Source organism: Balaenoptera physalus (assembly GCF_965194825.1).
Source record: "Balaenoptera physalus genome assembly, chromosome: 4".
Classification (NCBI taxonomy): Eukaryota; Metazoa; Chordata; class Mammalia; order Artiodactyla; family Balaenopteridae; genus Balaenoptera; species Balaenoptera physalus.
Genome location: NC_138891.1, coordinates 75,581,126 through 75,608,279, shown reverse-complemented (window position 1 = coordinate 75,608,279; position 27,154 = coordinate 75,581,126). Strand labels below are relative to the sequence as shown.

General features: G+C 35.8%; 1 protein-coding gene across 2 annotated transcripts in view; it reads right to left on the bottom strand.

The window, feature by feature from the left end:
* Window positions 1-27,154, bottom strand: part of ZNF148 (zinc finger protein 148) — a 136,379-nt gene that overhangs the window by 41,473 nt on the left and 67,752 nt on the right. For both annotated transcript variants that reach the window (XM_082458588.1, XM_082458589.1), the window contains 3 exons: window positions 16,925-17,050; window positions 6,641-6,764; window positions 5,343-5,426 (listed from right to left, as the gene is read on the bottom strand). In XM_082458588.1, coding sequence (XP_082314714.1) covers window positions 5,343-5,426; window positions 6,641-6,764; window positions 16,925-17,050 — 334 coding nt within the window. The remainder of the gene's footprint in view (window positions 1-5,342; window positions 5,427-6,640; window positions 6,765-16,924; window positions 17,051-27,154) is intronic.

The window sequence follows — 27,154 nt, the reverse complement described above, 5'->3', positions numbered from 1 at the left end:
TATGGAGACACAAAAGACCCCGAATAGCCAAAGCAATCTTGAGGGAAAAAAACCGAGCTGGAGGAATCAGACTCCCTGACTTCAGACTATACTACAAAGCTATAGTAATAAAGACAATATGGTACTGGCACAAAAACAAAAATATAGATCAATGGAACAAGATACAAAGCCCAGAGATAAGCCCACGCACCTATGGTCAACTAATCTATGACAAAGGAGGCAAGGATATACAATGGAGAAAAGACAGTCTCTTCAATAGTGGTGCTGGGAAAACTGGACAGCTACATGTAAAAGAATGAAATTAGAACACTCCTTAACACCATACACAAAAATTAACTCAAAATGGATTAGAGACCTAAATGTAAGACCGGGCACTATTAAACTCTTAGAGGAAAACATAGGAAGAACACTCTTTGACATAAATCACAGCAAGATTTTTTTTGATCTATCTCCTAGAGTAATGGAAATAAAATAAAAAATAAACAAATGGGACCTAATGAAACTTAAAAGCTTTTACACAGCAAAGGAAACCATAAATAAGCTGTAAAGACAACCCTCAAAATGGGAGAAAATATTTGCAAATGAACCATCGGACAAAAGATTAATCTCCAAAATATAAAAACAGCTCATGCAGCTCAATATTAAAAAAACAAACAACCCGATCCAAAAATGGGTAGAAGACCTAAATAGACATTTCTCCAAAGAAGGCATACCGATGGCCAAGAAGCACATGAAAAGCTGCTCAACATCACTAATTATTAGAGAAATGCAAATCAAAATTACACTGAGGTATCACCTCACACCAGTTAGAATGGGCATCATCAGAAAATCTACAAACAACAAATGCTGGAGAGGGTGTGGAGAAAACGGAACCCTCTTGCACTGTTGGTGGGAATGTAAATTGATACAGCCACTATGGAGAACAGTATGGAGGGTCCTTAAAGAACCAAAAATAGAATTACCATATGACCCAGCAATCCCACTACTGGGCATATACCCTGAGAAAACCATAATTCAAAAAGACACATGCACCTCAATGTTCACTGCAGCACTATTTACAATAGCCAGGTCATGGAAGCAACCTAAATGCCCCATCGACAGACGAATGGATAAAGAAGATGTGGTACGTATATACAATGGAATATTACTCAGCCATAAAAAGGAACGAAATTGGGTCATTTGTAGAGACGTGAATGGATCGAGACTGTCATACAGAGTGAAGTAAGTCAGAAAGAGAAAAACAAATATCGTATATTAATGCATATATGTGGAACTTAGAAAAATGGTACAGATGAACCGGTTTGCCGAGCAGAAATTGAGACACAGAGGTAGAGAAAAAAACATATGGACACTAAGGGGGGAAAGCGGCAGGGGCATGGGGGTGGTGGTATGATGAATTGGGAGTTTGGGAGTGACATGTATATACTGATGTGTATAAAATGGATGACTAATAAGAAAAATAAATAAATTAAAAATAAACATTAAAACAATATATTGTTTTGCTTAAAAAAAAAAGAAAAAAAGAAAAGAAAAATGGATAAACAACATATGCGAAACATTTTTACTGCCATAACTATTTCAATGCATTCTTCTAAACGAAGAGCCTACAGAGAGAGAAAGCCTTGACATGGGCAAACTTTAGGGCACTATTCCCCTCCAAAAATAAAAGCCATTTAAAACATGAAAGAAAGACAAAAGGACAAAATAATAAATGGTGGAGAATGTATACATGGATCTAAATATATATCCCCAGCTCAGTACAGCTTATAAGTAACTTGATAAGACAAAAATATCTTACTATCTTCAGAAAGAGTCCATAAAAAGAATCAAGAACAATGAAGTAAAGAAGGAAAATCTATTTCCTTTGTATCAGTTCCATCTGGGAGGTGAGGGGCTGGGGACAATGAAGCAAAACTACATTTCTCTTCAAAAGAAACTTCTCTGTTAAGGAACCATAGTGACTGGTTTGCCCTGATTCCTCTCAATTCCCTATCTTCTCCATAACATGAGAACTCCAGCCTTTGCTTCCATCCCTTTTAGATGTTACTAAACCCACAAGGAAGGCTAAGCCATAACTGGCTTACTGGTAGAGCAAGAAAAACTCAAAAAGGCAAACGATATCGTTCTGCTTCTAGTCCCATGCTTCATAGTTAGCGATTTCACATTGTGTGGTCTGGAGTCGCAGAGACTTGAGCTGGAATCTTGGCTCCACCATATACTAGGTTATACAAATTTCGGTAAGTTTCTTAACTTCTGTGTGCGTCCTACTGCTTCTTCATCTAAAAACTGGGGATAGTAATAGCGCCTCCTTTTCAAGATTAATGAGAACTAAATGAGACATTTAACAAAACATTTAGCACAATATCCGGGTTTTAGTAAATTCTCAATAAACATTAACTACCCAATATAACCTGTTGAAATCCAAGATACCCCATGGCCTAGCACAATTATTTTTCCAAACTGATATTACAAAAATTGTGACCAGCACTGTAAAAAAGAATTTACTACTAGAACTGAATAGAAAACAGCAGAGCACAATAAGTTAAGTATTGTTCTGAAAATCTTTTTTCAGACTCAGACACACATTCTTTCTCTCTCTGTCTCCCCCCCCACCTCAACTGAGCCTCCCACAGTTTTTCTCTGTTGCCTTCACTATGTAGTCTTCAAAAGACTGCACATCTGGCTCTTCTTCAGGGTACAAGAGCATTTTGTATAAAACTCTACAACACTTACTACACTCGGCTTGTTTATATGTGTATCTCTCCCATTAAAATGTAAATTCCAACATCACTAATTATTAGAGAAATGCAAATCAAAACTACAATGAGGTACCACCTCACACCAGTCAGAATGGTCGTCATCAAAAATCTACAAACAATAAATGCTGGCGAGGGTGTGGAGAAAAGGGAACCCTCTTACACTGTTGGTGGGAATGTAAATTGGTGTAGCCACTATGGAGAACAGTATGGAGGTTCCTTAAAAAACTGAAAATAGAACTACCATAAGACCCAGCAATCCCACTACTAGGTGTATACCCAGAGAAAAATCATAGTTCGAAAAGATACATGCACCCCAATGTTCACTGCAGCACTATTTACAATAGCCAGGTCGTGGAAGAAACCTAAATGTCCATCAACAGAGGAATGGATAAAGAAGATGTGGTACATACATACAATGGAATATTACTCAGCCATAAAAAAGAACAAAATAATGCCATTTGCACCAACATGGATGGACTCAGAGACTGTCATACTGAGGGAAGTAAGTCAGACACATAAGACAAATATCATATGATATTGCTTATATGTGCAATCTAAAAAGAGGGGTACAAATGAACTTATTTACAAAACAGAAGTAGAGTCACAGATGTAGAAAACAAACGTATGGTTACCAGGGGATTTGGGGGGGGGGGCGGTGGATAAATTGGGAGACTGGGATTGACATAAACACACTACTATATATAAAATAGATAACTAATAAAAACCTACTGTATAGCATAGGGAACTCTACTCAGTACTTTGTAATGGCCTATATGGGAAAAGAATCTAAAAAAAGAGTGGATATATGTATATGTATAACTGATTCACTTTGTTGTACACCTGAAACTAACACAACATTGTAAATCAACTATACTCCAATAAAATTTTTTTTAAAAAAGGTAAACTCCAAGGAAACTTCCTTTTATTATCTACTTCTGGTACATGAAAAATACTGCCAGCTCAGTAAATTTCTGTTGAATGAGTGATTAAATCATCAAAATCTAATAGGTATTAAAAACATACAAAACAAAACAAACAAACAAAAATACAAAACATTTAACCATTTTCATTTATCATTATCTGAATGTGTTTTTATTATTGTATAAACTTTAAATTTACCTATAAGTCACAAAAAAATCAATAAAGTTGGGACTTCCCTGGTGGTCCAGTGGTAAAGAATCCACCTTCCAATGCAGGGGATGCGGGTTCGATCCCTGATCAGGGAACTAAGATCCCACGTGCCACGGGGCAACTAAGCGCTCATGCCACAACTAGAAAGAAGCCTGTGTGCCAAAAGGAAGAGGTCACATGCCTCAGCGAAGATCCCACATGCCACAGCTAAGACCCAACACAGCCAAAAAAAAAAAAAGAATATTAAAAAAAAAAAAAAAAAAGGATAACAGGACTTAAAAAAATCAATACCATTTTTCTTCCTCCCAAGTGCCTTGTATTCTCCCATCTAGAAATGGTGGAAAATGTTTACTTAAGAAACTGAAATGGGTGGTGTGCATAATGATCTTTGAAAAGTAGAACATCAAAGCATACAGATGTGCTGCATAGCTGAAGTTTTATTTAGGACACTAGCCATGTGCATGTTTGTTAGGGGCCAATAAAGCTAAGGAAAGTTATTAGGCAGAAAAGCTTGCTTCTTCTATATGACAAACTGTCCAAGGATCCCCTTTCACAGGTACTGCAGGCACCATGAGAACACATCTAAATAACAACACTGGGCAGGTACTTGCTTGACTACTTAATATAGAGATATATGAAGAACCTTAATATTTTCAATATTCATATATTATCACCATCATTTTCAATTCTATTTAAATGTAAGAACCAAAGTTATACAAATTTACCAACTCTTTTATTCCATCACAAAAAGGCAAAATACTGGAAATAAATTCTAAAGAAACACTTTTCATCATGCTTAAGAGATGTCAAAAGTCAACAGTTTACTAGATCAAGGTTACATATAAAACTCGGTTTTACGTTCGTCAAAAAAAAAAGAATAAATGCAAATAAACGTTTGCTCTAAAATGAGGCTCAACTTTTAAAGGTATGGGTTCCTTTATAGTGATCTTCCAAAATATTTGTTTCTAAATCCTTAACAACTTGACTGAAAAACTGGAAGTTTACAATTTATAAGATTATAACTCTCTTGATATAGTAAGCTATACACATGAAACTGTAAGGGGAAAAAAGTGGTATCGCTATTTTAGGACTCAGGCACTTTGCTTCATCCCCCTGGCTAATTACTGCAAATGATCATTTTACCTACTCTAAACTTGTTAAACATCTAAGGAAACAGCTATTTCACAAAAACTTCTTTCCATTTGTCACTTTAAACATATTTTAAGCTATTATGAAACTCTATTTCAAAGTAATTTATTAGGCTCAGACGTTAAGCCAAGTCTTAACAGTTAACATTGATTTACTGAAGCAAGAAAAAAGATAAGCTGTGATAAATACTCTTAAGAAACAAAACTGACAAAAGTTGCAACAAGTTGTTGCTCCTTATTAAAAATTCTTCCCTATATTTGAAATGGTAATTTTAATGACCCTAGTAAGGGAGGCAACACTCACCAGTATGAATCTTCTCATGTCTCTGTAGCAGGTACTTCTGTATGAAACGCATGTCACATTGACTACATTGAAATGGTTTTTCACCTTAAAATAATTTCACATCCACAAATTAGTTACTGGATAAAACACAGTTTATAGTTACTATTTCTGAGGAAAGAGAAATCTTAGAAGCCCAAATTCTGGAAATTCCAAATTATCCACACAAAGTTTTTATACTATTCATTAACAGAATTTTATTTCCTCTCAATTTCCTCCCCAAGATTTAAAAATTCACATTCTCACAACCTCACAAAAATGAGATTAAATCTCATTTATATCTTTCAAGGGAAAAAGAAGTAAATAAATAAAGCAATTTAAAATAGAATTTAAAAATCACAAGGCTAGAAAGGACTCTACAGGTTACCAAGTGTGTCTTAAACATCTCTTCTTTTTATCTGGAGGAAGACCCACCCACCTTGTTCTCCCTGGCTAACCACCACTTTATGCCCTTTCACTTATTTTCTCCAGAACCTTCAGAACTTTCTAAACATCCCCTTTAAAAAAAAAATAATCCTGTCTCTTCAAACGTTCCCTCTCTGTTGGAGCCTTTCCTTTCAGTAGTCTACCCTATGTCTCATATTCTTCACCACCCACTTGTCCTTTAACCCTTATGCTCTGCTTTCTGAAAAGCTACTCATGATCTCCCTGCTATTTATTCTAATGGTTTGTTCTCAGCTCTCTGTCTCTCTCTATCGTCTCAGAAGGTTGTGCTATGGTTGATCCTACCCTCCTTGGAATTCTCTCCTCTTTTGGCTTCTGGGACACTGTATTTTATCAGTTCATCAAATCTACCTTATTACTCTGTCTCCCTCCCCACCCCTTAACTCAACAACGTACATGTCTAGTAATCTTTCCCCAAAGATCTGTGATCAGTCTTTAGTTCTGATCTCCACAACTTCATGTTCTTATTTTTTATATTTGATTCCCAAATACATATTTCAAACTCCATCTGGACATCTTACATAGAAAAATAAACGTTGACAGGCTTTTAATAGTTCATTCTTTAACTGTTTCTCTAGCTAAAAAGAACACATTAAGCCAGATAAATATCCAATTAAGACTAATTTTGCACATCCATGCTAATTGTTTTGTCATTTAAAGTTTTTCCTGCTTTCCTTCTTACATCCTGGTCTATGAATTCTCTGATTTGAAATGCCAGGTTACCTAAAGTCTTAGAAATGAATGACATTTACAAGAAGATGAAAATAGCAAAGATAATAATTTTAATGGCCATAAGCCCACTTTAATTCAAGAAATACCTGTATGAATGAAGACATGTCTCTGTAAGTGATAGTTCGTTCTAAAGGCAGCATTGCAGTGCTCACAAACGTGAGATTTAGGGCTTTTCAAACCAAGTGATCCATCCTCATTTATTGTAAGGATCTGGTTTAAAAAAAAAAAAAAAAAAAGGCGAAACAAAAGAAAGAAATTTTTAAAACGTAATACTAACTTATAAAACAGATAATGCCTTTTAATGCAAACAATGGTCACCAGAAATTATGAAATATTTTTTCCTAAATAATCTTGAGAGGGTTATTAGAATAATGCTACCATTCATTTTAAGAAAGTACAATGTGACTCAGTATGGGTAAAAATCACTAATAAAACCTTGGAAGCTGGTTAGGTAAGATCTCGGCACTCTGCCCCCTCCTCTCCAAACCTGATGTCTAGTAGAGTCCCTAAGTGTTCTCTGCTAGGGTGAGTATAGCTTTATTTTCAATTTCAAAATATCACATATGCAGGGCAAAAGTCTTGTTTTAGACATGGCGTAAATATCAATCAAATAGCACTGGTTAAATAAATCATGGAAAATGAATACAATTTAATATCATGTGGCTGTAAAATAAAACGAGAAAGCTCTCTATATACTTACATAGAAAGAGCTCGAGGATTTATTCTTAAGTAAGAAAAAAAGCAAGGTCCAGAATCTAGTATATAATTTTGCTAATTTTGTATACAAGATAGTACATATAGCAATATATATTTGTTTGCATATGCATGAAAACTATTTGAGAAGCATATACATAAAATGTATATAACCTTGGTTGTCATGGCTGGGGAACTTGGCATATAGGAGATATGGCAGGAGGAAGGTTTTACACTGTACATACTTAAAACATTTTTCTGAACCATACAAACGCTTACCTATTACGTTTTCCTTTTTCTTTTTTCTTAAAGAAGAAAAAAAGAAAACTAAGTTTTTAAGTCATCCTGGAACTGAATTTTGAGTCTGGTTCAGTTTAGGACCTCTAAGGTTATTCTAGGACTACTAAACTATTGTTAAGCATATTCTTTAATAAATGAGAGTGGGTATGGGGAAGGAAGACAGGTGACAAAGACATCAACCTCATCTGCCTGTGCTTCCTGTGGTCGAGAATATCTTGGGCCAGGTCTGGACAGTGCCAGAGAGAAGCTCACCTTTGGGCTTCATGTATTCCAGTTTATCAACCATTTGTCCAACATGCAACATTTAAACTGCCTCTCTCACCAGACACGTGGCAGAGTGAAAATAACAAATAATCCCTTTTTTCATTATTGAGGAGAGAAGAAAGATGACAAAATATGATGTGAAGATAAGAAGCAGAGAAAATTAGGAGGTAAGATCAGGAGGAATATGGCAAGTGAGAGGGAAACAGTATTGGAGGTGGGGGCATACAGAGTGGGAGCCAAGAAACTGTGTACCACACAGGGTAGAGAAATCTAGCAAACATCTTAAAAAATACAAAGTCCTGTGGAAACTGATTAGGGCCTGTAAATACACAGCTATGACACCCTTCCTAAAACCTAGAAAGAGGGAGTAAGTAAGTAAAAAGGGCTTTAATTAAAAAAAAAAATTTTTTTTACTTTAAATTCAGGAAGACAATTCAGCCTATACTGTATGTAAATCGATGGTATTTATTATGCAAATTATACAGGGCATGTGGGTTCTGGGCAAACTGCCAATGTGGTCAACAATGCTTCAAAGTCTATGTACCAAAGTCACAGAGGGAAACATTTGGCAGGAGAATGCAAGTGGGTGTCACAGCTTCCTGAAGAGTCAGTGAGAACAGAAAGTTTCATCTCTGGTCAGTCAGTCTAAAATGTTTTCAACCCCTCCAAGTCACAAAATAATATTCAAGTTAACAATGTGTAAAACAAATGAACAGAAAAACCACAAAATCTTTTAAAACATGATTCAAAATATTTCTAACATAAAATAACAAAAAGATGTTAAACATTTTATATGAAACAGAATAAAAACAAGATAGCATCAGGTATTTTTTCGCATATGTTGATAACAAATAAGAAGATCCAAGTGCCAAAAACATGGCAACTCAATAGCTTTCTGTGGCATAGCAACTGCAAGGAAAGGCTTTGTAAGGAACAAATCCGGCCCAAGTTACTTAAAGTGAAACGGATGTAATCCTTGACTGTACAAAGCCCTTTTATGAAGAGTTAAGGAGTTCTAGGTCATTGTTTTCTGGCACTGGAGGTAATGCTGCCTTTCACTGTGGACTCAAGCCTTAATTCAGGGTGGATTTTATGGATGAAACAGCAAACACTGACTTGTGAATAAGCAGACTGAAAAATCTAGCATATTTATAAGTTCAATGACACAAAAATCAAATTGTTGGACATTTTGTATTTAACTTTATATTAATTTTTTTCTTTTCTTAGGCCGGGGTAACACACATCTTTGTATCGATATAAAAGAAAATTATCTTGCCTCAGAAGAACACCAGTGGCTCTTCCAATTTATAATGTTTTAGATATAACCGACAGATTTTGTCTGTTTTGTTTCACCACTATAACCCCAGTATCCAAACGGTATCATAGTGAAACTCTATAAATGTCTGTTGATATGGCTGCCCACTGCCCATCCCGAACATCCTCCCAGCTTACCACTCTATTCTTCGTAAAACTTTCTGCAAATTCACTAAGTAGTCCCATAGTGAAATGGGTATGTAAAGAACAAAGTTCCTTGGTGGAACAGAAATGGCTCATTAACACAGGTAAAATTATCCTCCTTGGTATAGACTTGGCTTCTTTTCCTGTTCACATCCTTTCCAGATCTTTTAGTAAAATGTGATCTACCAGGTAAGTGGATTTGCCTGAGATTAGCAGGCTTACTTGCTACTAGTACCATAAAATATTTTTGCTTTTCTTTTTCCCCTCAACATATGAACACCATTACAACTGAAGAATTTGAAATTTCCAAGTTTAAACCCTAAGGTGCCTGCTATAATATCTCCACATGATTTGTCTTGACTCCTGTCACTGCTGCTTTTGGAGAAATATGGTACATTATAAAGATCAAGCAACCGGGCTTCATCAAGAGTAAAGAAATTAGTAATAGTCTAAACAATACTCAGCATACTTGATTTTTTTTCTTAACTGTTTCATAAGTTTAAAACAGAATTTTTCAGTAGAGTATTTCAATACCAAATGGAACTCCTCAATTAATCTGCTTTCTTAACCTCACGGTCCATTAGCAGATACATTTTTTGTTCTGAGACAAATCTGTTCCCAGCTAGCTATCTATATACATAGCAATGCCTATGTTAAATAATATACCAATTTTCATCCAACGAAGCACTAACCTCTGCCTATTCAATTCAGAGATTTTTGACTCCTCAAGCGTCACTGTCACCAAATAACTGAAACCTGACACCCCTCAGTGAGAAAGTTTTATTTTCTTAAAAGGCAGATGTGATTTTCCCCATTCTATGTATACTATGTACTACTGAAATTGTTAAAGCATGTTTTAAACTAATGATAAGTTTTATCATACATTCTTAAATCAATCTAAATCAATTTCTAAACCACCAAAACCCCAAAAACAATTTGGTGGAGACAGTTTAAAATTGTCACCTATTATGAGCTGCTTTACTGCAACTGAGGGTGGGGAGTGAGATCTAAAATTCCCTTTACTCTCCAAATCCAACCAGAAATGGAAGAACAGTGCAAGCCCAAACACATACAACAAAATCACAAAGTAGCCCATAGCAATAACCACCTAAACATCTTGACCATCCATCCTACTTATCGTTAATATCCCACCCTCACATTGTCACTTTCTTTCATTCTCCATGATTTTTACTGTCTCTCAGCATTTGATTTTACTTAGTAACAAATTTCATTTCTTTTTTTTTTTTTTTTAACAAATTTCATTTCTAAATGGCAAGCTTTTGCCAGTGCTAGAACATGAAATTCACTATACTATAAGCATGGTATATATAACATGATATCAATAACTGATGTTCAGGAGAATGACCCTGAGCCTTAGAAAAGGTTATTTCTCTCATATTTCCTAAATATCAGGCAAAGAAGTATGTGAATTTTTTAAAAGAAAGATTTACATCCAAATATTTTTTAAAATTAGGGTTTGGTTTTGTGGAAAAATTATTTACCCAGAATACATAATTCCCTGGAGAAATTAGATAAATAAAATACTTTTTTTTAAAACTAAAATTCTTCTTCGTTTTTCTCTTAAGTACTACTCCGTATTTCCATCCCCAGTCTTACAATCAGTTATTTACCGTAAAGCTACTCCTCCCACAATCAAACTAACATGTAGGAGAAAGCTTGACAAATAGCTAGTATATCTATTTCTCTCCTTCTTTCACTTAAATTTTCCTCATTTTAAATCACTCAATTTAGAATCTTTTTGATTCTAAAATCACTAATCTTTTCTGGGAACCGGTGGTGTATAATAAATTGCTGGGAATGGATTCTCTATATAATTCATAATCTATTTGATTTGTGGAATAGGCTCTTCCTTCCTGAGTTCAGCATAACTCTGAAAAATCAATTTCTACTCAGACCACCTACAGTGTTATAACAAAAAACCCAGTTCCTTTCTTCAGTACCTGATAAGAGATCCTGGCACATAACAGGCACTCAAATTATTTGCTGAGAGAATGAAAAAGGAGATACATTTCAGAATAAGGTAATCAAAAAGCACTCTGCTCTATCTCATTCTATTAATGAAGAGTCTGAAAAGACCTATAAAGTATATATAATACTGGATTAAGATAATATTGTTATATTTTACTGAAAAGGATTCTTAGAGTTCATCAATGTTAACGCAACAATCCTCATAAAACGTTTCTGTGGTGGAAAACATTATCACCTAATTCACATAATAGCAAAGTCGGGTGGTAATACCTCATTTATCCAGAAACTTCTACTATTAAGACTTGAGATTCTCAAGCCCCAATGCAGCCAAAAAAAAAAAAAAAAAAAAAAAGTGGTGCTGGGAAAACTGGACAGCTACATGTAAAAGAATGAAATTAGAACACTCCCAAACACCATACACAAAAATAAACTCAAAATGGATTAGAGACCTAAATGTAAGACCAGGCACTATAAAACTTAGAGGAAAACATAGGAAGAACACTCTTTGACATAAATCACAGCAAGATCTTTTTTGATCCACCTCCTAGAGTAATGGAAATAAAAACAGAAATAAACAAATGGGACCTAATGAAACTTAAAAGCTTTTGCAAAGCAAAGGAAACTACAAACAAGACGAAAAGACAACCCTCAGAATGGGAGAAAATATTTGCAAATGAAATCAATGGACAAAGAATTAATCTCCAAAATATATAAACAGCTCATGCAGCTCAATATTAAAAAAACAACCCAATCCAAAAATGGGCAGAAGACCTAAATAGACATTTCTCCAAAGAAGGCATACCAATGGCCAAGAAGCACATGAAAAGCTGCTCAACATCACTAATTATTAGAGAAATGCAAATCAAAACTACAATGAGGTATCACTTCACACCAGTTAGAATGGGCATCATCAGAAAATCTACAAACATCATATGCTGGAGAGGGTGTGGAGAAAAGGGAACCCTCTTGCACTGTTGGTGGGAATGTAAATTGATACAGCCACTATGGAGAACAGTATGGAGGGTCCTTAAAAGACTAAAGATAGAACTACCATATGACCCAGCAATCCCACTACTGGGCACATACCCTGAGAAAACCATAATTCAAAAAGACACATGCACCTCAATGTTCACTGCAGCACTATTTACAATAGCCAGGTCATGTAAGCAACCTAAATGCCCATCAACAGACGAATGGATAAAGAAGATGTGGTATATATATACAATGGAATATTACTCAGCCACAAAACGGAACGAAATTGGGCCATTTGTAGAGACGTGGATGGATCGAGACTGTCATACAGAGTGAAGTAAGTCAGAAAGAGAAAAACAAATATCGTATATTAATGCATATACGTGGAACCTAGACAAATGGTACAGATGAACCGGTTTGCAGGGCAGAAATAGAGACACAGAAGTAGAGAACAAACGTATGGACACCAAAGGGGGAAAGCGGCAGGGGGGTGGGTGGGGGGGTGGTGTGCTGAATTGGGCGATTGGGATTGACATGTATACACTGATGTGTATAAAACTGATGACTAATAAGGACCTGCTGTATAAAAAAATAAATAAAATAAAATTCAAAAAAAAAAACAAAAAAAAGTACTCAGAGTTGTTGTGAGGATTAAATGAGTTAATGATATCAAGTGTTTAGAACAGTGCCTGGCACATACTAGTGTGTGTAAGAGCACTATAAAAATAGTTGTTATTATTATCAAGTTTGGAAAACAAGAAAAGCTGAGAGCAACCTTTTTAGTATGTAAAGAATGTTAAAAGAGAATGAACCAGAATAGTAGGAAAGCAATTTCATTTCTTACAATAGTGTTAAATATGGTGGAAGGGTAGACTATTTTATGTGAGGTTTTGCAAAGAACAATAAAAATAGGGTGAAAATTGACCTTGCCAAGTACTGCAGGGACATGACATTAAAGTCAGGACAATAAATTCAACAAAAAAAGACTAGGTGATCTTTAAAAAAAAAAAAAAAAACACGTAAATCACAATCACCCTGGACTCTTTTAGTATAAATGGAAATCCCCTGAATTAGAATCTCCGGGGATGGGGCCTGCGTATTTATAACTGGAAAAGTCCTCTGGGTGATCTAATGCAGAGCCATGAGAACCACCAACACGAATGCACTAAGACTGAATTAAGTCTACTAAAACTTTTCATACATTTCTAATAACTTTAGTTCTCTGTAGTCCTAATCCACAACAAAACAAAAAAAGAGTCAAAGGGGCAATGGATGGTGACGTTAAGTGGCCACATAGGTATAGCAATGTAAAAATGAATAGTATATCATTAAGGAATGAGACAGTGAAGCAATTATAAGCAGTCAAAAAACTCTTAAAGTCTAGCAGTCAGGAGTTTTCAGGATGAGGGGAAAAAAGCCCTAACATCTCAGTCTTCCCAGAGGGCTTCACTATGATATGTATGATTTTTTTGTTAATGTTTACATCAACCCCAGAGCATTAAAAGCTGAATTATGTTCAAATGCACTATGTTTTAAAAGAAAACAACATATTAAAGATTTCCAACAAAGTGGTTAAAATAAAATTAAATTTAAACATTTAAAAGGGACAAGTTTTTATTATATAGAAAATTTGCTTTCATAAAACAACTTATTCCATGACAGTATCAAATAACTTGATCAAGATAACATTCCCTAGCTTGATTACCCTCTTCTTCAGACATGCTGCCAAACGTATTCTGGCAATTTTCAAGTACCAAATCTACCTTAAGATGACTAAGCTTTGCCATATGATGAAGGCTCAGGAAGCAACTACTGCTTAAAATTCATGGCAGCTAAAAATGACATAACATTACAGTATTTCTCACCACAAAGCTTAGTTGGAAGGGAGCCAGGTCTACATGGCTCTAATATTTTCACTAAAAGTCCGTAAGATAACTTCAGTGATACTTCCTGTACGGTTCCCCAATCTAACATGACACAATGGTAACATATACTCAAATATTAGTAACGGCAAAATCCAAGATTTGGGAAAAGTGTTGGCAGAGAGTGGAGTCCTCTAAGCGTAACACATTACAATTATTTGAGAAACTTAAAGCTGTTTTTAAGGAATTTAAAACAAGCAACACATTGATTTATAAACGTGAGATAAGGTTTTCTTTCTCTCCATACAGAAAGGGGAGAGTTACTTTAATGAAAACTCAAAAGCGTGAATGTTTAAACACATGTTCAAAGTTCTGAGACTCCAGACGCAAAACCACTCATCTGGACACTGCAAGACCAGTGTTAAAAACAGACCACAACCATTCTCTGTCCTATTACATGTAACAGGTCAGGACAATCTAAAAATAACTGTTTTTGTTATTCTCACATCCATGTCTGCCATATATTATTTCCAGTCATTTCAGCCTCCTAAGAACGCTCTAAAAAGACTGCCCAAAACATTTTCTTATATACAGTATACTCAGAATAGGCCAAATCTTTCATCTAGCAACTACATAGATATATATATAAATATTTAAATAATGTCCTTAGAAATATTTTGATAATACATTATAAATGAGTTTATCTCAAATTAGATAAGCAAAAATGGCTTAAACTCTGTAAAAATCTGATCTGTACTACCTAGAACATATAAAGATTCCAAATAACACCCTACGAGAAGATAATAATCTGAGTTTTAGTCAGAATTTCAGAATTATACTCAAAACATGGCAATAAAACATCAAGGAAAATGTACAACTTACATATATTATGTTATTTTTAAAGACTTGATACATATATTATGTTATTTTTAAAGACTTGAAATAGATTCCCCATAGATCAGCAATGAACCCAAAGTAACATAATCACTATCTCAATTTTAGAAATTAATTTTTTCCTCAAAGAACTTGATGTATTCATTAATGTAAAATTTTAAAAGTATCATATATCACTGAGAAAAACATTAACCCCAAGAAAAGAAAGGGAAGAAAGGAAGGGGGGATAAAGGGATTGCACAAAACATGAAATATAAAATGTCAATAATGATGGGGAAAAAAACACAAGTTTTAGTATGACCAATAACCAAAGAAATTAAAATTTAAACTATAATGAGACACCCATCTTAAGCTACAAAAAAAACAAAGTTTCATACTCAAGGCTGGAGAGAGTATGGACAGACACACCTTAGGTCTACTGCAGGTAGCAATGTAACTGATACAACATTTCTGGAAGGAGTAACATTATCAGGAAACTTTACTTATTACTTTACTTATTTTGCTTGCTTGCTTATGTACTCATTTATTTTTAAAGAAACCTTTTTAAAAGTTCACGCCCTTTGATTTAGTAGTACACGAAGATCCGTACACAAATATTTCAAGAGCAGCATGATTTAAAGTGAAGGCAAAGAGAAAACACCTTTCCAACAACAGAGCAATCACTGAATATAATGTGATATATCAAAAAATAATACATTCATTATGCAGGTAATAAAATCTTTATAAAAATCTTTAATAACTTTAAAAATAGCTTACATACTCTTTAAGTTACAAATCAGGAAATTCGGACAATCTACACAAATTTGAAAACAGAAAGGGAATATGGCAGAAAATTAAGGTATTCATCTCTAGGAAATGTAACTATGGGTTATTTTAGTCTCTATATTTTTCAAACAGTAGCCACGCTTATATATCCCAAAAGCAGTGGTATGTTGGTAAATGTTTAACAACAGTTTAAGGAGTCAGTGGGCTGCGTTGCTGACTTCCATGGTGTAAATATTCTCACCATGCCTAATTTCAAGCTACCAATGGTTTTAGCACCAGCTTGCAAAATTCCTGAAAACTCAGCAATCAGCTCTGGCAAGCCAGTACAAACTGGGTTCAGCACACCCAAAGTATACAAAATATACAAATAATGATGATGATTATGATTTAAATCACAAATACAAAAACAAGCAGCCCTCAAAATAAAAAGGTCATGTTATAAAATCTTTTTTAAAAAGCCTTCTTCACTATACGAGGGAAGAAAACAAAAGATGAAAAATAACTATAAAGAAATAAATTATACTATACAGAGTTCAGAGACTTCCCCGGAATACCAAAATGCTACATATAGTCAACTACTACTGTACTAAAAAGGAAAAAAGGCAGGCAATTCCTAATAGTATTTATGGGTCACTTGTTTATTTATTAATCCATTCATTCACCCACAGTATTTATTGAGAGCCCCTTAGGCCTACTAGTCCAGGCTCTTGGGATATAGCTGTGAATAAAATTAGTCCCTGCCCTCGTGGAGCTTACATTCTATTCTAGCACAGTTATCACACAACCTTTTCCTAATGAGTAATCAATACTGAATTTTCCTGAAACCATATATTAAAATAAGTAAAACTAATATGAATGAGAAGCAAGGGAACTGCATACCATCTGTTAGTTTTTAAAGAAAAGAGAGACATGGGGTAAGAAAAGTTTGTTTTCAAAAAAAAAAAAGAAAACACGGTGAAAGGGAAGTGGAAAAATTTAAAGCAGTGGCCCCCCACCTCCATTCAGGCAAGCATCCCTTCCTTTCTCGTGGTGAAGCTGATGCAACATTCCAACTTTACTAAGCCACATGAGACTTTTATGTTGCCTATGGTCCAGCCAGATTCCTGCCAATAAGATTAAGCAATTGTATGGGAGTAATATGTTAGGAACCACCACCTTAAAATATTCTCTTACTTTTGCAGGAGAACGCTGTTTCCGTTTCTTCTTTTTCTGTAAGTCTACTGGCTCTCTGATTTGTTTTTTGTCTCTCATCAGTTGCTCAGATACATCAGTAAAAGTAATTTCCTGCTTTACACTTATCTGTTAAAAAAAAAAAAAGCCAATTTTAGAAATAAACAAGAAGTCTATTGTGACAAAAAGCCATTGCATGCTTAATCCTCTGCTAAACCTACTTACAGGTGCTCCCAAAATGATTATTTGTGTGTGCAAGTAAAGGGTGTGTTGAAGAATTCATTAATATGTAATTGATATATAAGAATCAACAGTATATAAATTGAGGGAATAAACTAGGATTTTACAAAAATTTATCTGGAAAGAAAAAGACTAAAATGTCCTGGGAAAAGATAATAAGACCTAGCAGAATAAAGGAGAAGTGAGGACACAATTCCACTCCCACATTTAAGGAAACTGATGTTAAAGTTAAAGGCACAAAAAAAGGTTAAATTCCAAAATCAATAAAATACTGGGGTATAAAAGGGGTATTCAGACTTCCATGATGGGTTTCTCTCAATTTACAAAACATCACAAAAACAACACAAAATTCTAAAAGGTAATCTCATCAAAAAAGGAATGATAAACTAACAATGAAATCTAATTATCTTTAAGTTCAATGTTTTTGGCAATATCTTAGCCAGTATTTTCCTGGCCTCTACAACAAACCATCACCAAATGTGTGTTTATAGAACTGCATATGGTTTTAGGCCCCTGCTATGTACAAGACACAATTCTAGCTACATGATAACAAGATATGTTAAGATGTCAACAATGTTATCTCATCTTTAGATCTCAGTTCTCACAGATGTGAAGAGTTGCGTGTCCTAAAAAATAATATGGGGACTTCCCTGGTGGCACAGTGGTTAAGAATCCGTCTCCCAATGCAAAGGACGTGGGTTCAATCCCTGGTCAGGGAACTAGATCCCACATGCATGTCGCAACTAAGAGTTCGCATGCCACAACTAAGGAGCACACATGTTGCAACTAAGGAGCCCATGAGCAGTAACTAAGACCTGACACAACCAAAAATAAAAAAAAGTTTTTAATTTAAAAAATACATGGAGGTTCTATGATCACTACTGGTAGCATCAATTCTCATCAGAATTGATGGTGCGCAGTCATCCTGCTGTGCTACATTTTCAACCTATCCTTGAAATGAAAACGCAAGTATCTGAAAACTAAGAAACTTTCAACTCAACAAGCTCTGAAATACATTAAAAATCCCTGACTCTTCGACCATGTGAGGACACAACGAGAAGTCTGCACCCTGGAAGGGGACCCTCACCCGAACATACTTGCACCCTGATCACAGACTTCCAGCCTCCAGAACAGTGAGAAATAAATTTCTGTTGTTTATAAGCTTTCAAAAAAATCTTGATAATAGTCCAGGAAACACAATGTGCTAATGGCTAAATTTTCAAAAAATACACTCAAAAAGGGGGTGCAAAAGGTTATAAACATCTTACATACTCATAGTGTAAAGCTGGAAGACAGAGCTGTGCAGAGGGGTTCATGAGAGAAATACAACATAAGCCAGGAATTTCAAACTAACCAAATAAAGAACTGGAAGTTTTCAAAAATTCCTGAAATGTGGGGGGCGTGAGAATTGCAAATCAAGGAGAACCTAGGCATAAAAACATGACTGTAAATGATTATTTAGCTAATAATTCTTTCTATCAGGTTAGAGAATCGTACTAATGACCATTCTTATGGCTTCTTTTGGAGTAATTATTTGAAACATAAAATAGAATGGTAAGGTCACCTCCAACAAGGCTTTGGAATACACACATGTTACCATCTTTGAAGTGATGTTTACTGAAATACAACTATTGAAGCTGGGTATGAGACAAGGAGAAATGACAACAGACTAAGCAGCTGCTGAACTGCTCTGTCTTATGTTGCAGCAAAAAGTAGTTCCAACATTTGTCAACTTATAAATTACAAAGAAACCATGAAAATATAGCATGCAGCAGTAAGAAGGAGACGGGGACTTCCTTGGTGGCACAGTGGTTAAGAACCCGCCTGCCAATGCAGGGGACACGGGTTTGAGCCCTGGTCCGGGAAGATCCCACATGCCACGGAGCAACTAAGCCTGTGCGCCACAACTGCTGAGCCTGCGCTCAGAGCCAGCGAGCCACAGCTACTGAACCCATGTGTCACAACTACTGAAGCCCGTGCGCCTAAAGCCCGTGCTCCGCAACAAGAGAAGCCACCACAATGAGAAGCCCGTGCACTGCAACAAAAAGTAGCCCTTGCTCGCCACAACTAGAGGGAGCCTGCGCACAGCAACGAAGACCCAATGCAGCCATAAATTAACTAATTAATTAAAAAAAAAAAGAGACGAACTTTTTTTCAGCAAAAGTGTCGAGCAGAGTGTAAGACAGATTCACAAATAAGTTCTTCAATAAGCAGCTATTCACAAACAAAGAACCTTTATGTGCAAACAGTGAAAAACATTAATTTATATATCTGAACCTTTTACCTATTTTCACATATATGGAAAGTGATCATATTGGTACTAGCATTGACAAATATAAGGTACACTTTTAACATTATGAAAGCACAGACCAAATCCTAGAGGTATCAATGAATCAAAGCATTGTGAATACCAATAGGCACATAGCAAGTTACATTTTTAGAATAGTCCAACAGGCTTATCACTCATAAATGGAATAAAGTAATCTCTACATATAACACAACCACACACTAAAGTATATGGTCCAGCCTAAGGTGCTTAGAAAGGATGTTGGTAAATCCATAAACATAAAGAGATGGCTATGAAAATGACAAGGCAACTAGAAAGAATGAGGTGCAAAAAGTCTGGGAAAATGAATCTTCTTTGGCCCAAGAAAGACTACAATAATCTATAAAAACATGTAAACTGCTTAAGCATGAGAAAAGAGACAACAACTCATCTATAAGTTCCCTACTATTTCCTTGAGAACTATCTTTAAAAGAAAATCAAGTACTCAGTGTTACTTTTCACCTAAAATAAACCAAAGTATAATTAATCAAAGCAGGCATCTGCAGATGTGTGATAGTTGAAAAGACAGGTTTGCTGGATTTTTGAAACACATTCATTGGAACATCAAGAAAATCAATAGGCTAGGAAGTATGTCAGATTAAAAAACAAAACCAAGAAAAACCTCTGGTTTCTTCCCCATAGCTTAATCTTTACCATTTCACCTAGTCCCATGTACAACCTCCTGCCTACATTTGAGAGCCTGAATTTCAATGCTTTTCTCACTACCAAACCAGAAATAGCATCAATACTGTCAATCACCCTACTCATACTTCTCTCATAAGATTTGACTAAACCCAGAAACTTCTCCACCTGAAGCTGTAAGACCCCTGCTGATCAAAGCTCCCTCTGGATCTCCACTTTGAGACTGGGGAAGCCATCAGGCATGACTCCCATGTCCTATCGACCTTGTATATTCATCTTACTTCTTCCCCAACATCCTATCAAGAGGCAGAGCCCATGCTTCCTCACCCCTTGCCACTGCCCAAGCTGGTTCATTCTTGCTAGTTCTAATATGTATCTCTTAATGATACTGAGGTATTCCTCATTTTTTATCACTCTCTCTTTATTCTCCCAACTTTAAACATAAAGAGGCCTCTCTATATTGAAAAAATCTTTCCCTTGATTCTAATCACTAGTAAATCACGCCCAGCATCCAGAATGACTCCTTCTTTTTCAGGACTTATTTCATGTCTTTTATATTTTACTATCTCATGTACCTGTATCTTATCTTGGTATCTGAAAATAAGATAGTCTTCTTTTGTATTTCTCATAACAGCTTTCACTCACATATTCATTCAACAGCTATTAAGTACCTGCTACATGCTACATTCAGTCAGTCTAAAGTAATACAATGGAAGCTTTAAATTTACTGAGATTCTAATATGTACAGAGCAAAATACTAGATACTGAGAACACATTCTATGACAAGGTCTCCTTTCCAAAGGTCTTGAAATGCAGATGGGAAGTTTTGATGCCTTAAAAAAAAAAACTAGTAACACTAATAAACTAATAAAATGGCACATATTCGGCTCAATCTAAATGAATGATACAGGGAATAAGGGCAGGAACCAAACGGAGAAATTCATAAGATCTGAAATAACTGCAACTATATCTATCCCCCTTTAATTTTTTTCTTCCAAACATGCTACTCTTCCCAACAACTTTCTTCCACACTCAATACTGTTATTAAGCAATGTAACAAATTTAAACATACTTAAATAATGTTGCCAGACATATAATGTGATGAACATTTCATGTCATTTGCAAATTTTGGTCTACCCCTAACTCGCAAACAAGGTGACCCCTTACAATCATTTTGGACTCTTCTTTCGCTTCATTCTCAATATCCTACGTCCATATGCATTTCATTCCAATTAACCTTATCAACCTTGATCCTTTAGGGCATTATCATCTACCAATGTATTCCTTCACAAATAAATTAATATAAAACTGTTTTCTTGCCATTTCCCCAATGAGGTAATCTACAATAGCTCCTTGTTGCCCATAATATCAATTATACTCTCCCCAGCTCAGCTTTCAAGATTCTACACGATCTACTTTACAGAAAAGACCTAGGTCACTTGGCAGAAGTATCTGTTCTTACCATCTCCCCATTTCTGGAGCCATATGTTCCTTTCAATTTTCAATTTCTCTTTTAGGTATTCTCATTCATCTTCCCACCCCTGTTTAAGAAAAAAGAAAGCATCTTGTGCTTTCCTCTATACTCTGTGCTACTGATTCCACTACCACCCATCTCTAAGGCTCTGCAGCTTCACTGCCTCTCTAAAATAATCTCCCTTACTTCACCAACTACTTCTCTGCTGAAAAGCACGCTTAAATTTACCCTATAAATTCTTGTGGGGCAAAATATTTCCAGCAACTTCCTTCCTCTTATGGCCAAACTTTTCAAAAGAATAATCTGTAGTAAGCATATAGGCAAAATAACTGCCACCAAACTTAGAGAAATGGTTATTCTGAGAGTAAAAACAGTATGTAGTCATATAAGAAGAATGTGTAACTATGGCTAGAAGGAAATTGTTCCAAAATACTGCCTAGGAAACAAATTGAATCAAAGTGACCACAAGTACTACAAGTGTTTAAATGTAAAAAGAAAGCTATAAAACAATTAATTGTACTGCAAATACACTGCCTAAATAATGTAGCAATATTTAGAAATATTCATGGAGTCCAGAAAAAGAGAAATTTAACACCAAGAATACATCTCTGTGTGTATGCGTGTGTGTGTTTATTTCCAGGATGGTTTTGGAAAGAACAGTTAGATATAACCAGTCAACAGGAAGATTTCTAATTCCAAGCTCACCAAGCCACACAATAGGGCCGGGAAGAAAAGCAGCACATTGATGGACAGGCCTTTATGTGAATCATGAACCATAAGCCTCCCTTTCTGCCTGACCCGACTGCATGCAAACTTCTGAAAGGAGCTACGTTTTGTCAGGGTTTGACAAAGTCCGTAACTATCTTTTGCTTTTGAAAAGGTTCAGGGACCCACAGTTCACAACAAACATTCTAGTGTACTTCTCTATAATATTTCTCATTATAAATTTGCATTTTGGTTGCTATATCAGCATCTTACAATTTAGATAACTATATAAGATGAAGTGGAAGAAGTGATCAAATCAAGTTATCTTACCTGAAACAGTGCTGACCACCCCCATCCTACCCAGAAATTCTATTCTTTTAACTTCTATAGCATCATGGTTTAAGTTCTTTGCTGTTCCTCACACAAGTTCTTCTGCATCCATCCTTCTACTATATATGTACCTTTATTTTGTAAGAGTTTTAGTACACCTCTATCAGTGGCTCTCAAAGTTTGGTCCAGGGACTTCTGAAGATACCTGACACCTTTTCCAGTGGGGTGTTCCATGAGGTCAAAAATACTTTCATTATAATACCTATTTTTTTTTCACTCTCCTCTTATGAGTATATAGTGGCATTTCCTAGAAGCTAGCTAACATGTAATGTCACCAGAGACTAAATGTATTAGCAAATATGAGATAAGCCAGACAGTAAACAGATCTGTAAAATTGTAAAACAAATTCTCACAAAATTTTTTATTTATAAACAGGGTTATATTTCATTAAAAATATGCTATATGTTAACATGTAACGGGATTTGTTACTGATAAATCAATAAATAAAATTTTAAATTTCTCAGTTTTAATTTCTAAAATGGTAAATATCGATATATATAACCAACAGAGAAGCAAGAGCTGTTAAGAGTCCTCAATATTTTTAAGAATAAAGGGGTCCCCAAGACCAGAAATTTTGAGAACCACTGAGCTAGATACATCTTAACTATATTTTGCATTCCCTCCCTTTTCTCCATTCAATTTCTTTCAATACAGGTGTCTGGGCCCAACCAACATAAAGAAATTAGTATAGACGTGTGTGCATGTGTGAGTTAGTAGACACACACGTACTGCCTAGCTCTGTTGGCTGAGATCACTAAGAAGCAATGAAATCCAACACACCTAGCATCCAAAACTTAGTTTCTAAATACCATTATCCAAACAAAAGGAAATGGAGCTCCTTGGAGAAGCAACTGATTTCAAAGCTGGGCAAGGAAAACTATACGATGACCTTGGAACATCTTGTGGTGCCAGAAACTAGAGTACATGTCAAAAGGACACAAAGGTCTGTCTGAAACAGCTCCTAATAGGCAAAGCTGAAACAACTTGAGAAAAAAAATAAATGACAGTACCAGATTATAACTCAAAGAATAAGGCAATATCCATTCTGATATAAATGGAAATAATTTTTTAAATGGAGAGAAGGGAGAGCTACAATTAACATAAATATAGAAGGAATGAGGAAAATACAAATTCACATTTAGGCAAACACTACATTAATAACTACAACTGGCAGGATCCACCAATGGATGCTTAAATAGGTAGGAAAAAACTTCAGTAGAAATAGGATATTTACGCAGATTCAAACTATTTCCTACAAGATATTTGCCAATTACAAAGAAGAAAAAAGTGACTTTAAGGGAAAAACTGGCAGATATGACATTAACAAAGTACTGAGAGTGTAATATCACCTGTAATAAGACATATCTCCACATTTTATACTCCCTGATATGATACACTGAGAAGAGCACAACATTTCTGTGGAATATGTCGAAAAATGAAAGCTTCAATCTAATCATAAGAAAACATCAGGCAGGGACTTCCCTGGTGGTCCAGTGCCTAAGACTCCACACTCCCAATGCAGGGGGCCCGGGCTCGATTCCAGGTCAGGGAACTAGACCTGCATGCCGCAACTAAGAGTTCACATGCCACAACTGAAGATCCCGCATGCTGCAACTAAGACCCAGCACAGCCAAATAAATAAATAAATATTTAAAAAGAGAAAAAAAAAGAAAGAAAACATCAGGCAGACGCAAATTAAGAGACATTCTACAAATAACTAACCAATACTCATCAACTATCAAGGTCATAAAAGATAAGGAAAGACTGAACAACTGTCATGGAATGATGGAGACTCAAGAAGATACAACTAAATACAACGTGGAATCCTGAACTGAATCCTGGAACAGAAAAGGGATATTAGGGGAAAAACAGATGAAGTTCAACTAAGGTCGTAGTTTATTTAATAGTATTTTACCAACATTAAGTTCCTGGTTTTGATAACTGTACTATGGTTGCATAAGCTTTGATATTAGAGGAAGCTGGGTGATGAGTTTATGTGAACTCGGTACTACTTCTGCAACTTTGTCATAAATCTAAAATTATTTCATAATAAGTTTTAAAAAACTATTCTATAATTTTTCTAAACTAAAAATAGAGTTGCCACATGATCCTGCAATCCCACTCCTGGGCATATATCCGAAGAAAACTATAATTCGAAAAAATATACGCACCCCAATGTTCATAACAGCACTATGTACAATGGCCAAGACATGGAACCAACCTAAATGTCCATCGACAGATGAATGGATGAAGAAGATGTGGTACATATACACAACGGAATACTACTCAGCCATAAAAAAAGAATAAAATAATGCCATTTGCAGCAACATGGATGGACCTAGAGAATATCATACTAAGTGAAGTAAGTCAGAAAGAGAAAGACAAATATCATATGATATCACTTATATGTGGAATCTAAAATATGACACAAATGAACTTATTTACAAAACAGACTCAGAGACATAGAAAACAAACTTAAGGTTACCAAAGGGGAAAGGGAGCGGAGGAGGGATAAATCAGGACTTTTGGATTGGCAGATACAAACTACTATATATAAAATAAACAACAAGATCCTACTGTATAGCACAGGGAAAAGAATATAGAAAAGAATGTGAAAAAGAATATGTACATATCTATACACACACACACATATATATATATGTATAACTGAATCACTTTGTTTGAAACCAGAAACTAACACAACATTGTAAATCAACTACTCTTCAATTTTAAAAAAACCCAGCATTTGTATGGTGTTCTACAAATCTGTGATTCCTCCTCAGCATAGTAACTAAGATTTATCTGACATTTACCACGTGCCAGGCACTGTCCTAGGTACTAAGGATACAACGGTTGGGCACGCAGGGAGGGAGCGGGGTGCTCGTGGTCTCTATCCCGTATAATCTATTGCATTTAATCCTACAGTAAGACTGTGAGGTTAGCATTTTCATCCCATGTTACAAATAAGAAAACTAAGGCTAAGAAAGGTTATTTGTCTAAGGGAAACAAAAATTTACACCCAAGTCTTCCAAATCCAGCAACAGAGATCCTACTTACTGTAATCTGTGAATTATTTTTTATCCTCATGTTACCAATAAACAAATTAAAACTTCACAGACACAGACCTACTAAAGAATGGACTTGAGGATATGGGGAGGGGGAGGGGTGAGATGTGACAGGGTGAGAGAGTGTCATGGACATATACACACTACCAAATGTAAAACAGATAGCTAGCGGGAAGCAGCCGCATAGCACAGGGAGATCAGCTCAGTGCTTTGTGACCGCCTGGGGGGGTGGGATGGGGAGGGTGGGAGGGAGGGAGATGCAGGAAGGAGGAGATATGGGAACGTGTGTATATGTGTAGCTGATTCACTTTGTTATAAAGCAGAAACTAACACACCATTGTGAAGCAATTATACTTCAATAAAGATGTTTAAAAAAAAAAAAAAAAACTTCACAGAGGTAAGTGTTTTACCCAAGCTATTGGATTTCAACCCTAGGGCTTAAACCACTATTTTGTATCTCTTAATCTGGTGTTACTTCCATTACTATTGGGTTGGCCGAAAAGTTCCTTCAGTTTTTAAGTGAAAATAAAAGACACATTTTTCATTTTCACCAAGGACTTTATTGAACAACGTATTCACTGTTTTATTCCACTACCTTCTGCCATTTTTCAGGCAACTTCATAATTCCATGTTCCCAAAACTTTTTATCTTTTTGAGCAAAGAACTGTTCCAGGTGCCTTTTACAGTCTTCCAGGAAATTGAAATTTTTTCCATTAAGAGAATTTTTATTTATTTATTTATTTATGTCTGTGTTGGGTCTTCGTTTCTGTGCGAGGGCTTTCTCTAGTTGTGGCAAGCGGGGGCCACTCTTCATCGCGGTGCGCGGGCCTCTCACTATCGTGGTCTCTCTTGTTGCGGAGCACAGGCTCCAGACGCACAGGCTCAGTAATTGTGGCTCAAGGGCCCAGTTGCTCTGCAGCATGTGGGATCTTCCCAGACCAGGGCTCAAACCCGTGTCCCCTGCATTGGCAGGCAGACTCTCAACCACTGTGCCACCAGGGAAGCCCTCATTAAGAGAACTTTGTAAAGACCGAAATAAATGAAAATCTGAAGGTGCAATATCTGGTGAATATGGCGGATGAATCAGAACTTCCCAGCCAAGCTGTAACAGTTTTTGCCTGGTCATCAAAGAAACATGCAGTCTTGCATTAACCTGATGGAAGATAATGCGTTTTCTGTTGACTAATTCTGGACGCTTTTCGATGAGTGCTGCTTTCAGTTGGTCTACCTGGGAGCAGTACTTGTTGGAATGAATCGCTTGGTTTTCCGGAAGGAGCTCATAATAGAGGACTCCCTTCCAATCCCATCATATACACAACCTCACCTTCTTTGGATGAAGACCGGCCTTTGGTGCGGTTGGTGGTGGTTCATTTCGCTTGCCCCACAATCTC